We start from the raw sequence: 15,064 nt of genomic DNA, 5'->3' as shown, positions 1-15,064 counted from the left end.
CTTAATTCTTGCTGGGTTTTTTTTGTGTGTATATTTAGTGGTTTTAAAAACAATCCCTGTGATCATCTAATGGGGTATGCTTTTTATATTTTCAGGACATTGTACTCCTTATGCCTGTGACTCTTTATCCTAAATTTCTTCTAAGGTGTGTTTTGTTTTGTTTTTCCTGTTGTATTCAGGTAATTCTGAATTGTTCAGCCCTGCAGAGTTTGCTGCACTTGCTAAGCAGCCCAAAAGAATCTATCAAAAAGGAAGCATGCTGGACAATATCTAATATAACAGCTGGAAACAAAGCCCAGATCCAGGTAACTTTTTCAGCTATGATCAGTAATCTTTGTCTTGCAGGCTAGAAGGAGCACAGGTGGTTTTTGTGCATAAAGTGCATATTTGTGTGTATGAACTGTTATAGATACATAATTACATACAAGAAGCATATTACTGTGTGTAATAGAATATTTCAATAGCCCAGTAATCTCCAAATTCAAATAATTAAATTTTCTAATCCTCTATACATTATAGGGGGAGGAAGACAGGTTAGAAAATGCCAAAACATGGCTAAGCTCAAGAAAATTTTGTCTTAAATAGTTTGCTGTGTGCTTTTGACAATCACTAACATACAGAAATTCTCAAGAATGAAAAGAATAGGCTGCAAACTTTGAGAATCCAATATTTCACAAAAATATCACATATTTCTTGGTTTCACCATCAGACTCGGACATACATTTGAAAGTAATTTATGTTTATATTTTCTTATAATTCCTTTTATAATTTCCATAAATGGGCCTTACAGTGTCTCATTCTAGGCATGTGTGCTTAGCCAAATCTAAATCTGCTGTTTATAAAACTGAACAGTAATGGAGACTATCTAACATGTTGTCCTGGGATTTGCCCTTTCTGATTACACAAAATGTTGCAATCCCTTCATATTAAGTGAAAACACACAGAAGCATATGAGTACCACTCCCTTATGTCAGTCATTACAATTAGGCCCAAAAAGATCAAATCATTGTTCTGAGTCTGGGTTGAATGTCAGCCATCAGGAAGAATTCCCAGGACTTGTCTCCATGAGGAATAAATGAGAGATGGAACATCTTTTGCCCAGATAAAAGTCTTTGTCTAGATGAAGCAGAAACAGCTCAATATATTTTGTTTTCCCTGAATATGGAGTTTTGTTCAAGAACAGCTGTACTAGGGAATTTTTTGCTTGTCTCTCAGGGATGTGGTTTGACCTGGTGGGATGTCAGGTCCCCCAAAGCTGCTCTGTGTCTCTTCTCAGCTGATCAGGGGAGAGAAAATACAAGGGAAGTTTCATGAGTTAAGGACAAGGAGAGGTTACTCACCAATTATTGTCACAGGCACAACCTGACTCGAGAAATTAATAGAATTTATTGCCAGTCAAAATCAGAGTGGGTTATAAGAAGTAAAACTAATCTTAAAAGCACCTTTTCTCCACTCCTCCTTCCTTTCTGGACTTAACTTTATCCCTGATTCTTTTCCTCCTCTCCTTGGCAGTGCAGAATACAATCAGTTCATCACAGGTTGTTTCTGCTGCTGTGTCCTTCTCAGGGAGGGAAGTCCTTCATCTGCTCCAGCATGGGGTCCCTCCCATGACAGACAGTCCTTCAGAAACAGGCTGCTCCAGCATGGGTCCCCTCTGAGGTCACCAGTGTCACCAGCAAGCCTGCTCCAGTGTGGGCTTCTCTCTCCACAGGGCCACAAGTCTTACCAGGACCCTGGCCCAGCGTGGGTTTCCCATGGGATCACAGACTCCATCAGGTATTCTCCTGCTCTGGGGTCCTTCATGGGCTGCAGGAGAGTATCCTGCCTCACCATGGGCTGCACCATGGACTGCAGGGGCATCTGTGCTCTGGCACCTCCTGCCCTTCCTTCTGCCCTGACCTTGGTGTCTGCAGGGCTGATTCTCTCACATATTCTCACTCCTTTCTTCTCTGGCTGCAATTACTTTTGCCCAATAATTTTCCCCCTTCTTAAATGAGTTATCACAGAGCTGCTAACACCATTGCTGATGGACTCGGCCTTGGCCAGTTGTAGGTCCATCTTGGAGCCAGGTGGCTTTGGCTCTGTCAGACATGGGTGAAGCTTCTGGCAGCTTCTCACAGAAGTCAGTCCTGTAGCTCCCCCCAGTGCTGCCAAAACTTTGCCATGCAAACCCAATACAAAGAACATTGCCGCATTCCTTCTCTTTTGCAGAAGTGTTGGAAAAAGAGATTGTAGGGAATGATGGAATCATGAAAGTTTGGTTTGGAAGAGACCTTAAAGATCATTAGTTCCAGCCCCCCTGCCATGGGCAGGGCTGCCATTCACTAGATCAAGTTTCCTGTGGCCCCATCCAGCCTGGCCCCGAAACCAGGCTTTATGTGATAAATAGAAGTGTTTCTATCAAGGCAGTTGAATAACTGTCTCATGTAAATCAAATTTAGTTCTGAAGTTGTATTTTTCAATTCTTTTCTCTCTCACTGGATACATAAAGTACTTTCAGAGATTGCAGAGGATGCATGAAAGTCCGGCTGGAGACGTTTATTCTTTCACGAATGGCAATAAGTGTCAGAAATATTAGACTCTGGAAATATTTGTCTTACTCATTAGTAACCTGGCAGAAACAATGTTTACACAGAAAGTGAACCAAGCCTCTTAATATATTGGCAAAAGTAGCCAAGGCATACTTGTTGCCTCTGTTTTCCTTGGAAGGCACCCTGATTACTGCTCTTATAATGATGACTCTGGATTACTCATTCTGTATGGTCAGAATTAGCCTGAAGTGGTTAAGCTGCTTCACCTGTGGGGTGCAATTACTTCTCTTTTTGCAGACTTCTTGCACAAGACCGTGAAAAGGCTGCAAATTTTTCCTGAGGAGTAAGTATGTTATACCCTTTGCAGGTGACACTTGGAATCTTTTTTGGTTTACATTCTCCCTTACAAAGAACATTCAGCTGCTGAAGGGGCAGCATAAAGCTTCATATACCTTCAATGAGGGCTTCATCTTGGAAAATATAGGAAATAAAGTTAATGCCTTTGTGAAATACACTTCAGTCTTTGCCAAGATACCTGAAATTCCTGTCAATGAGAGTGAGTGCTCATCTAACATTCAGAGATCCTTATGTTAGGAAACGAATAGGCAAAACTCAAAAACTTAAAAAGGTGGAAAGCTCTGTAAGTCCTTGTTTCATGTAAGGATGTGACTAAGATGAAAGTGGGACCGTGAGGAAAGGAACCCCCTACAGTGGTATTTGCTGTGGCTTTCTTGATCAGGATTTTGTTTTTACTGCTGTAGGTTATGTTTTTTGTCAGATACAGGGACAATACAGTTACTCGATCTGATCTTGGTAGAGCTCCAAGAATTTTGATTCTGCCTTTATTGTGGTTTGTGTGTTAATCTGTGGATTAGCTGAATTTCTAACAAAAAGTACTGTGCAAAATCAGCAGCTGTACCACTGTTTTTTTTCCCACATCAGCAAATGCAGTTGCTGTGCAAGTAGCAATGCAGAGAAGGTACTTACTGCTGCTTGTATCAAGGTTAAAATGTTTTTGCCTTTGTGTTTCTTGCAGTAAAGAGTCTTTTTTTGCTCTTTATCCCTTCAACAACCTCCTTAGAAACACAGTATTTTCTCTCTAGAAGGACATTTCTGCTTTTTCTTGGAAGTCTAAGAGTATTTTCTGAGGGGCAGTCCAACCAAATACATTGTTGTAAGTTTTTGATTTTTCTCAAGTCTTTTGGAGGGTTGCTTAGGGATGTGTAATTGTATACAGACGTTCTAAACTTAAGAAGAGCTTTAGAAAGCCAAATAGAAAGTCATTCCATAAAGACATATCAGAAGTCACAATGGAAAGTAGTTTGTTGTTAGAGCATTTTTTCGAAACTTTGGGCGTCTCTATTTTCATATTCTTGATCTACTGAAGATATAGTTATGAAGAGTCCTAGAGGTAACTTGAATTGTAGTGCACCAGAAGCTATTTCAGTAGTGCGTTCACTTCTGTAACTTCTTCGTAAGTATTCACTGTACCACATTGTCCTGTGTTCAAATGAAGGAGTGGGTGCCTGTCCTTGTTTGCACAGTACTCTCACACCTGGTATTCACTACTCAGGCACAAGTGAGGCTTTAGCTGAAGAATCTTATCTGTATCCCTGGTAATCCTTGGTCTTCTAAACTGTCATCACGTCTTTATTTCAAAACGAGTAAGGATAAAATAACCTCTCCTTTGTTAAAACAGAACTTGCCTAATCTACCTGAACAAAATCTTCAGTCTATGCATGTGCGTGTTTAGCAGTTTTTAAATGTTTTGGGGTATTTTATCACAGATCAGCTTCCTTTCAATTCAGAACAGATTAGAATTGCATAGTGACTTGAAAAGGTGAGGTCAGAAGGGAGAGGGAAATTATTATTATGAGCCGTTAGTATTGCATCTTCATTTCTAACAGTGACTCTTTAAAAGTGCAAAAAAAGCCCTTTAACTCTGCATAGAAAAACACTTGTGATTATGTGCACAGAAGCTCTCTTTCTCAGTAGTTTTGTATCAGGAAGAAAACAGTGTCAAACAAATCAACAGAATACATGTGTATTTAAAAGAATCCAGCTTAAAAGCAGCTGCCTTAGGATATGTCACAGGCAAGATTGGAAGCGTGTTGATGTGTTATGCAAGTCCAGGGAAAAAGAATGTAAGAGGTATCTTCTCAAAAGTGGAAGCTGTATTTCATTTAGGAGTCACTCAGGCCCCATTCAGAGTAATTGATCTGCCTTCAAACTCCCAAGCACACACTTGCTTTGTAGTGAAAAAATGACTGCCCTAAATGCATACCCATTTTAATCTATACTGACTGTTACAATAATTAGGTTAAATCCCAGTGCTTCTGATTGTGAGTGTGATATAACTATCCTGGTAATGGTGACATATCATGGAATTCCTCATGATGGAATCGTGTCCATCATGAGGGCTTGATTTTTGGAACTGCAGAAAATGGTTCATTAGAGAAAGTTGTGAAGTAAAGCACAGTGGAGAATCCAATCAAGCATGTTGTAAGCAGAGCTCAGAGTCAGTGTTTCTTGCAAGTAAGATTTGCAATTGCAGGTGTGATTGCAATGATTACCTTGTGTTAAATGGAAAGTCTCATCAGAGATGTGTAACAAGTTCCAGAAATACCCTTGATTCTTTAGTTTCTGGTCTTAACCTAGAGAATGTTGTGTGAGATACAAGGTGTGATGAAACCTCCTTTCCTCATGAAACCTCTAGAGCTGGAGCTGATAAGTCTGCATTTGTTAGAAAATGCTTTTGAGGTATTAGTTCAGATAATTCCTATTTAATGGAAAAATCATTGTAGACATTTGAGCTGAAAAGCACTTAAAAAAAGGATTTCTGAAGTTGAAAAATGCTCTTTGGTGAAATGTTTTTTGAATGTGGTCATATGCTAAAATGGAAGATGAAAGTGTTTTCTGTTTTTAATCGCTTTGATGATAAAGGATTATTCCCATGTGGGATTAATACTTGATTTTAAGTTCATGGGTGAACCTGTTTCATCTATGAGTTGAGGTAGTTGTTTGGTTTTTTTTTATTTCTCTATATTAATTTCACATTGTGATGAATTAAAACATTACTTCTTGAGATCTGGTTTTCCTTACAAAAGGAATTGTGAGATACTAGATTCAGCTCTAAATGAAATTATTTATTTTCCTTTCTTCCCAGTCCCTCTAAATTGCTCAATAGTTGCTACTAGAGGTCATAAACGGGACCAGATCTGTTCCACTCTCTGTGATGTTTATCGGATTTTGAACATGCACAATCTTTAGCCAGAAATCAGACAAGAATGATTTCAGCACATGATAATTTTTTTCACGTCTGCCTGGCATAGTAACCCACATTTTTGCAAGTTACCAGCTGATCTAACTAGTGGATTGTTGCTTCAGAACAGTTGGGATGTTAAAATTCTATGGAACTTCAGATAGTGCTCAAGCCATAATCTAGCAATCCCTTCTGCACACCAGGAAGACATTAAAATATTTTGATGAATCTGATAGGTATTTTACCTAACCAGTATTAACAGACAGAACTATATTAAGTGCTGTCTAAGATTGCATTGGGTTACACTCCCTCCATCCACCCACTGTAAGTATGGAAATATAAAGTCAGAGGGAAGGACTTTTATATTCATCTCCACTTTCATACTGCCTATGATGCTGTTTGGTGGCACACTCCAAAGGCTTTCACTGCCATTTCTAAAAGATAAGGCAGCAGCCTATCACTATTAGATTTGCACTCCAATACTATCAAGTAAACTCTTTCTAGTGTTAAGGCAATGTAAATTAACATGCATGAAATGTGTGAAAGTGCATGCTGAACTTAGTTTGGTAGTTCTTGCTCTAAAGCACAGGAGGTTTGGAGTTTTTTTCCCCACCAAAGGTGGAAGTGAAAGCCTTTCAGAGTGTGTTATCGACAGTGCCTAGGCAACAGAAAAGTGTGGAATACAGCAGTCTTTCCCCTCTTTATTTCTGTGCTTTCAAGGTTTGGGATGGATGTGTATATCCTGATGCAATCGTGATTGTCACTAAGTATAGTTTTTGTTTGTTAATTTCCTAGTTTGTATACAGCTTTGCTGTACTTCAGTGGATAGCTTCCCCAGTCAGGGAGAAGGGGAACTACATCTTCCTGGGAGTCAGAAGGAGAACTGCACAACTGAAGCTTAATCCTGACTGTCGACCCTTCTGAAGGGTATGAAAGGCTATCACATACCTCAGAAAATGTTCTGTCTTAACTTCGCAACCTGTTGAAAAGCAATGGAGGGCAGTACATCAGACACGATCTTCCATGTCTGACAGTGAAGACATCATAGGAGTTCTCTGCTTTTGACAGGTTAAGAAACTTCTCACTTCTTTTCTAACATACCTTAATTTTTCACAAGAACATCTGGAAGTCTGAGTATGGATAGGCATGGTAGCAACAGGATCTGTGCCATATTTTTCCTTCTCTAGAGTTTCTTGACCTTGCAGAAGAGTCACATGGGAAAATGTAGCAAATGATATATTGTGTGTCAGTTCTAAAAACTCTGGAATGAAATGCATTTTTACAAAATGTGATGAAAGTTACAAGCTCAGAGTTGTCAGAGGCTCTTCTTCATAAGGACCACTGGGGACTACTCCAAAAGTAGTGCTGGGGACATGGAAAAGGTATTACATGATTCATACAGAGCTGTGGTTTATACAGGCATCAAGTTACCATAAATATAAAGTGTGTTTAGTTTATGTCATAGTTTGCATAAGTAACCTAAGAATCTTAACTAGCTAGAATACTTTTAATTTCTTTATTCTGGCTGAAAACCACAGCAGTCAGTGGTTTGTTACTGCCTTTGGGAGGTTGGCTGTTCTGTTTGGTTTCGTTTTTTTTCTTTGTTTTGGTTTTTTTAGAATTGACTGACCCTAAAAGCAGGAGAGAGCTCAACAAGGTGCTGCTCATTATGCTGTGGGTTCTTCCTGATGGCAATAACAGCCTTGTGTGAACTGGCTAGAAGTTTGCTTTACACACAGTTTGGAGGGTGTAGGCTAGGTTATCTATGTCAACAACATAAAGGTTCATTAGAACTGAGGTCTGAAGTGCTTCCTCTGGCTCTAGGAAGGCAGTGTTCTTTGTACCCATGCCATAGTGTGAAGTAGTTTTGACTTACAAATATTTGCTGTGTTTTTTATAAAGCAGTTGTAAATTGAATAAATAAACAAGGTAACTGGAAAAGAAGTCACTGAGAAGCCTCTGAACTAAAATTTCCAGCCAGGAGGGGGAGGTCGTAGCAGTAGTGCCGTATTTGCAGCTGCCAATTACATGGTGACAGTAATTTTGATTTGTTAATCAGAGAGCTCGCAGGAGCAGGGAAAGAGTCACAGTCTAAGACTTGTTTGCTTTCACATTTATGTGATGAATGGTGTGTAGACATGTGATTTCAGCACGTGCACACTAAATGTGTGTTTGCATATCACAAGTGATTTAGGTGTGGGAACCCAAAGAGGGAGAAGCAAATTCTTGCAGGGTGTCGACCAGCTCAAAATATGAATTTAACATACTATGGCTGAAGACCTCCCTGACAACATATTTAGATTAAACATCCATGCAGATGTAATGATACTTAGAAAATTCATTTTTTGTAATCTAGCTTGACTCTTTAAAAATCCAATACTGTGAAGTGAAGAAGCTTGATTAAAATAAGACAGGTAGCGTGTTTCCAAGAGACAGGCAACCCTCCTAGAGGACTACAACACAGAGATACCAACTTTTAAGAAAACCACCCCAAACCAAAGCAACATACACACCCCAAACCAAACATAGAAAAGTTGACACTATAAAAGTGAGGGCTAAGTTTGCTGAAGTACTGAGCATTAGAAATCAAATTTGAAAGTTCATATTTCAATTAAAATTCAATTTCAGTTAAAATTCAATTTTGTTTTTCTGAAAGACTTGTAGTTACAAGAGGAGGTTTAGTTCCAACAAATGCCAATGGATGCAGTTGGGTAAAAACTTCAGTGTTAGTTTAATGTATTAAAGGATGGGCTTTGGATTACCTACTGTGCAAAAAAGAGATTTCTAATGTATTTTGTAGATGGTACCTCAGTGCCTAGTAGTAGGAGCCTAAAACCTTTTTATTTCTTTCATGTTTTTCAAGTTCTCATTGAACTGAAATCCCTTAACTCTGTTCCTTTTGTTTAAAAGCTATGCTTATCTGTAGCATTTTCTATGCACTACACTTCTTTATGCTTCAACACACTTCTTTCACGTCAGGCACACACACTATAGGAATGCTAAAAAAAGTAAAGTAATTTGAATTAAGCTGATCTACATCCTTAGAAGTTTTAAGTGTCTCAACCTGCCACAGTTCTTTAGGGTTTTGCTCTGCATGAGACTTGCTTTTCCTCAAAAAAAAGCCCCGAAAAACCACAAAATCAAATTTTGTGTTAGCATTTACTATTTTATCACTTAAAAGAAGTTTACCTGAAAGGGAAACGTGACCTGTTTTCCCCAGTAACTGTTCTTTCCGTGTAAAATACTGTAGAGATGGCAATCCTTAGGCATTCTCGTGTGCTTTCAAGAGTAACTGCTGTGGGCAGGCTACAAGTCAAGGTGTGAATAATAGATGCTGCCTAGCACTTAGTCTGTATTGGTACTTTTTTGTTTCCGCCCTTGCTGAGCTTAACTAGACTTTTGAAATCTAGTGAATGATATTAAGGTTAAAGGAGACCATTTTCTAGGTAATTAGGTACCAGTGACCTAGGTAATGTATTTTTTTTCCTTAAACCTGAGCTCTGAGAGTTTCAACTGCTGGGAGAGTGCTAGTGAAAAAGCTTGGCTGTATTACAGAGGGACAGTTGAGAACCTTTCACTAAGACTCATGCTTAGGGTGAGGTGGCAACACTTATGTTGCCTGTCAGGCAGTAGGAAACAAAAATACACTGACTAGTAATTGTCTCTCTTGAGTCAGTCTCTTTCGGAGAAGTGCCTTATGAGAGTCAGTGATTCATTGTGGTGCTTTAACCTGTTCTGCTTGGGTAAAGATAGCCAACTTCAGTGTAGAGCAGAAACGAAGCAAAGTCCCCATAACCTTTCATACAATAGAAATAGAAGTAAAAGCACTCAGCCAAGAGATGTGAGATCTGGATAGAGTTCTTTCTGAGAAGGTTGAAATGCGTGTTTCTCCTCTCAAGAACAGTAATTTTACCCACTGAGATGAAGTATCCAAGCACTGAAGCAAAGAGTTCAAAATTGATTGAGCCAGAAGAAAAACAATTGCAATCTTTTGTGTTTCTCCCACTTAATTGCTCTTGTGTTGTTAGTTCCCTTTATTCTGGAATTGGCTTACTATTTTACAAGTATGTGCTGGCTTAACTTGGAGACGGACAAATTCAGAGAGAGGTTCTGTCTATGAGAGCTTCCTCTGTGAGTGATGGGACCAATTGAAGGCTGGTTTGGTTACTGACAGCCTGAAGAACCAATTGGAGAAAATTAGTTCTCTCAGTGCACACACATTTTGAAGGAGGTAACCCGGAAAAGAGCTCTTTTTCTTTTCTGGCAGCAGTGCAGGTAACACGTCCCAGCCTGGCTCCACTGCAGGCCTGTGGGCCTGGTGGGGGGGCAGGGCCGGGCCTCTGTGTGGGGAGCTGGCACGGCCTGGCAGGGAGGAGGGGTGGCCATCAACAGTGAGTGCCAGCTGAGCCCACGGAGGCTGATTGAGGTCCCAGCCACTTTTCCAGTGTGGCCTGAGTGTCTGAGATTTTGGCACAGCGCCAGCATTGCAGTCTTGCTTTCCCTGTGTGAGATCTTAACTTTTTCAATGCTGAGATAAGACTTGCAGACTTTTCAATCCTTCCCAAAGTGAGAAGGGAAAAATGAAAAAGCTAAGTTTCTTTAGGTAGAAGGAGAATGAAGAGATGCTGTGAAGATGGCTGAAAATCCTTTTGTAAGATTATAAGGATAAACTGATATTGCACTGAATATTTCTATAAACTGTGGAAAAAGACATGGGGGGTTGGAGATGTTCCATTTGATAGGTTGTTAATCAAAAGCATCTCTGTTGACAATCCTTTGCCCCGAGGAGAAAAGGGGATCTCTGTTTCTGGAGATAAAGCATGAACAGAGAGAGAGAGATGAAGAGAATTTTTGGTTTGGAACAGTTAATTCTTAAAAGTAAAATAAAATACCCCATAAGTAAAATACCCCATGAGTTTAACATGGCCCATAAGCACAGCTTTGGAAAAGCTGTGAAAATGAGAAGAGCCTCACGATTTGTAAGTTCTTTTCCCGGTCAGATGCGAATTGTGAAAAGTGAAGCCACGAGAAAACTGTTTTTTTTTTTTCCCCTCCCTTTGGAAAAGTCCCCATGGCCTGACAAGAAGAAACTTCTCTCTCCAAAGTAAACTGAAAAGGACTATTTAAGTTGAGAACTGACTGAAATAGTTTTTGTATGTTTGTTTTGTTGATATAAAGGTCAGAAAAAGGGAGGAAGGAGTGGTCTAAAAATCTTATTCTGAATTTGCTTTTCTTTCTTTTTCTTTGTGTAATTAATAAAGTTTTTTATACCCTTTTAAGTTTTAAGTCTGCCTTGCTCTTTGCCTCCTAGTTCTGTCTCACAACAGAAAAATGAGTATATTTAAATTGGCAAATCAAACCTATGACAAAGTTTTAAGTTGAAACATTTTAAGGTAGTGGGGTTTTTTTTAGCAATTTGAAGACTAGTGTTAGTTACTGCCTGTCAAATAAGATTTGCTGATTTAATTGCACACTATCATGTAGCATGCTCTGATTTTAGTACTTATTATAGAAGTTGGTTTTAAGAAGACACTTTCTAAGGAAATGAATCTTCTATAAAAGGATTGTTTTGGAGAGGGGATTTAAGAAGAGATAATGAGATTCTTTTTGACTTGTTTTTTGCCACAATAGTAAAATCCTAATGCCCTCAAATATCCATATCCAGATTTTTCCGTAGCCAATGCTTGACACCCTGTAGCACATTGTTCTTCTGAGGGTTTCTGCCTCAACAACACCTTTGTATCGAATTCTCTGGACTCACATAAAGCAGAGTGTAGACTGACAAGTCCCCTTTCTCCTCTTCATCTGATGCGGACTGAAGTTTGCTGGTGAAAACACTTTCACTCTCTAGGTGCACAGTCACAGATATGTCAAGTACCAGTGTGGGCTCTCTTGCTCAGCTGCTGTCCATGGTTCCATCAGGAGCTCTCTTAACTCTCTCTGCTTGGGTTCTACTCACTGGCTGGTTCAGCTTGATTCTCACTGGCAAACAGATGCACATGGTTGTCTTGGCCATCTCCACGCTTGCAGACCCACAGAATATCAGCACAAACCCTCTGTCCATGCCTGGATCCTGGGCCTCCCAGTTGCTGCTCAGCCAGTTTGCCAGCAATCTTAAGTACACTGTGATCTTCCACACCCACCACTGCTTTTGGGTATAACATAAATTCCCCCACCACGCACAGCAGGTGCCCAGGCAAATGGGTCCTGTTACCTGCAGTCCTATTGCAGCTGAGGTGCTGGGATCTTCATTAAACTTGGCTCTAGTCCCCCTAGTAGCTGGTGTCTTAGGCACATGGACCCTATGGGCTGTGATCTTGCCCCAGTGGTTGATGCTGAGACCTTCACCTGCTCCAGTTTGCAGGGGTCCTTTCATCCAAGGCCTGACACCAGTTGCTGACCCCAAATTCACGTTTTATGGGACCTGATTTCATGGCCCTTTGAGCGGCTGAGACACCGGCCCACCCAGTCTAGCTGGTGGCCCCAAGGACACAAGGGGTCTGAGGTCTGGTCCAGTTCCTGGCCCGAAGTGAGTCGTGCTTGGTTGCTAGCACCTAATCCTTACAGTGTTCAGGTGGGATAGAGAGAGTGGTTAGGTGGTAAAATAGTTAAGAAAAGATTTCTTACTAAGTTTTGCACAGTTGCACTTGTCCCTGTTATCAGTTACAAAGTCCAGGCTGGCTCTCTGCCTGTAGTTTCTTAATGACCTATTAATTAGTGACTGGAACCTTTTCTTCTTTGTGATTGTTTCCTTATCCCTTGCCTATCAGGTTTGTGTCACTGTGTTTTATTTATTACTTTCCTGTTATTTGTATCTGCTTTTGAGCTGGAAAGGTCCTTGATCTGATAACCTTAATGGAGCAGATGCTATTATGTTCCACATACCCTTAGAGTGATAATTTCACAAATTAATTGGGGTTTTTTTGTAGTAAAGTATGTGAGGGGGTAAAATGCGTCTCATTTTAGGATACTTTATTTTCTATTTTTCGATTTTTTTAAATAGCTGGTTCCTGTTTATGACCTATCACTTTCAGCAGTCATGTTCTAAAATTTCAGTTAAGGATACTTTTTCAAATATTCTTGGCAATGTACAAATGTAAAAAAACATGGCATGATGGAAGTAATAGTTTTCCTTGAGGATCCCAGATTGCTGTATCAGAGGTGTGGATTCTTTGGCACAGGAGGCCGTGTTTGTGGGCCTATTGGTACAACTGATAGGCTGTATGGATTTACAAAGCTGAGGCAGTGTGGATGCCCAGACAAACAGGAAGAAATATCAAACAATTGTTTTATTTTTACCGGGTTAGCCATTCACACTGTGAATTGACTGTAGCTTTTTGCTGTATGTAATCTGTTTTCTTCAACAGAGCTCTGTGAAAAGGATCTTTTTGGCTTTCTTTGGATTTCCCTTTGTTTGTTCTGTGATGATTTATACTTGTAAAGTGTTAGATTAAAAAAGTAATCCTAAGGTCTTGCTTGTTTGAATGATCCTTATCAAAGTGTTTCAAATCCTTGTCATAGGTGTGTAAGAAAACTGGCTTAATTTTTGTCCTAATGCAAAAGGCTGTTTTCAGGAGTTACCAGAAACTTAAAAATTGCTGCCCAAATGCTCATTGGCTTCTATCAGTTTGTTGAGCTAAGCAGAGAACCCTACTACCAAGCCATCTGTGCTTTGTCTTTTCACCAGATGGTTGCTTGTTTTAAGCAGTTCTAACATGAACAACTTTGCTCTGTTGTGTCACCCACTGGAAATATATTATGGCACACAGGCCTATGAAGTTCAAGGGATCTTAATGACTTAATGGTTTACTGACTTAATAGCTGAGAGGTTTACTACCTGGAAAAATAAGGGAAGTATGGCATTCTTTTGCTGTCAGAGTATAATTAACTCATTAGGTACGGCAGTCACTTGAGTGTGAATGTGTTTTGAATTCATTTAGAATAAGAACAGACCACAGCAGAACTGCGGTTTTGAATGTAAAGCTGAAAACTGGTTCATCCGTTTTGATGTTTGATAAAGCGACATTCCATTGTTATATGTGTTATGCTGGGCACAGACATTAACTAACTCAGGACAAAGAAGTTATTTCTAATTTTTATTATGACCCTGCCATGTCATTTGTTTTTGCAGACAGTCATAGATGCCCATATCTTCCCAGCCCTTATAAATATTTTGCAAACGGCTGAGTTTCGGACAAGGAAGGAAGCTGCTTGGGCAATCACAAACGCGACATCGGGAGGCTCTGCCGAACAGATCAAGTACGAAGTAGTTTAAATCTTTCAGTGCAATAGACTGAATTACTGTTTGTTCAAGAAAACAAACTATCAGCCTAGAAACTGAAAAAGCTTTCAGAATGCTTTCAGTGCTGTATCCAGAGAGACCGTGTCCTTGTTATGAATGAGCCTTTCATTCCTTCAGGGAGAAACTGTAAAAGTATTTCAGCTGTAATACTTATTTACATAATTGAATCATTTGTCTTATGTGAAAAAAACGAAATGCAGCTTTTAAACTAACTTCTGAGTGGTGTAGACTATAACAGAGTGCAGTAACAGTCTGGAGAGGAATAGCATAGCCCCTCAGACGATGGCATCACATGCATTATTTCTCCTGTTTAGCTTACACCAGTACATTATGCTTATATGCAGTTTTGTATAAAATAAAAAAAAGACTTTACAAGCATGTTAAATGAATATAATTGCTCTTTATAGAAAATATTTATAAGTAACCATTATAGAAATACAGATTATGGTACAAAAAATTTATTATTTCATAGCTATAGAGAGTGAGACAGAGAAAGGATTTTAAGGTTATTTTCATTGTTTCACCAGAATTGACTAGATAGAAATAAATGTCTGTAATTTCTCTAATTTTTCAGTCAAGTTGATACTTTATCTGATTATTTTGATTCGTTTGACTTTCATACTAAGTGCTTGAATGGCTACACCAATTATAATTTTGCAGACAATTTACTGGGTTCCATGTGATGTTTTTCAGGTATTTAGTAGAACTGGGATGCATCAAACCACTCTGCGACCTCCTTACAGTAATGGACTCCAAGATTGTGCAAGTAGCACTGAATGGGCTGGAGAACATCCTGAGGCTTGGAGAGCAGGAATCCAAACGCAGTGACACTGGCATTAATCCTTACTGCGCTCTTATTGAAGAAGCGTATGGTATGAACAAAATAGCTGGGAAGTCAGGGGATACAGAAATGGTCACAAACCCATTGGAGTCTCAGCAGGCCCAGTTCTATATCACTGTTACTGAAAA

General features: G+C 39.5%; 1 protein-coding gene across 1 annotated transcript in view; it reads left to right on the top strand.

Annotated features, from left to right (window-relative positions):
- KPNA1 (karyopherin subunit alpha 1) overlaps positions 1–15,064 on the top strand; it is a 58,325-nt gene that overhangs the window by 31,743 nt on the left and 11,518 nt on the right. The window contains exons 11-13 of the mRNA XM_014884135.2: positions 180–305; positions 13,925–14,052; positions 14,789–14,967. Coding sequence (XP_014739621.1) covers positions 180–305; positions 13,925–14,052; positions 14,789–14,967 — 433 coding nt within the window. The remainder of the gene's footprint in view (positions 1–179; positions 306–13,924; positions 14,053–14,788; positions 14,968–15,064) is intronic.

Source organism: Sturnus vulgaris, chromosome 2 (genome assembly GCF_052056855.1).
Source record: "Sturnus vulgaris isolate bStuVul1 chromosome 2, bStuVul1.hap1, whole genome shotgun sequence".
Lineage (NCBI taxonomy): Eukaryota > Metazoa > Chordata > Aves > Passeriformes > Sturnidae > Sturnus > Sturnus vulgaris.
The sequence above is the reverse complement of the archived record's forward strand: the minus strand, read 5'-3'. Positions and strand labels throughout refer to the sequence as shown.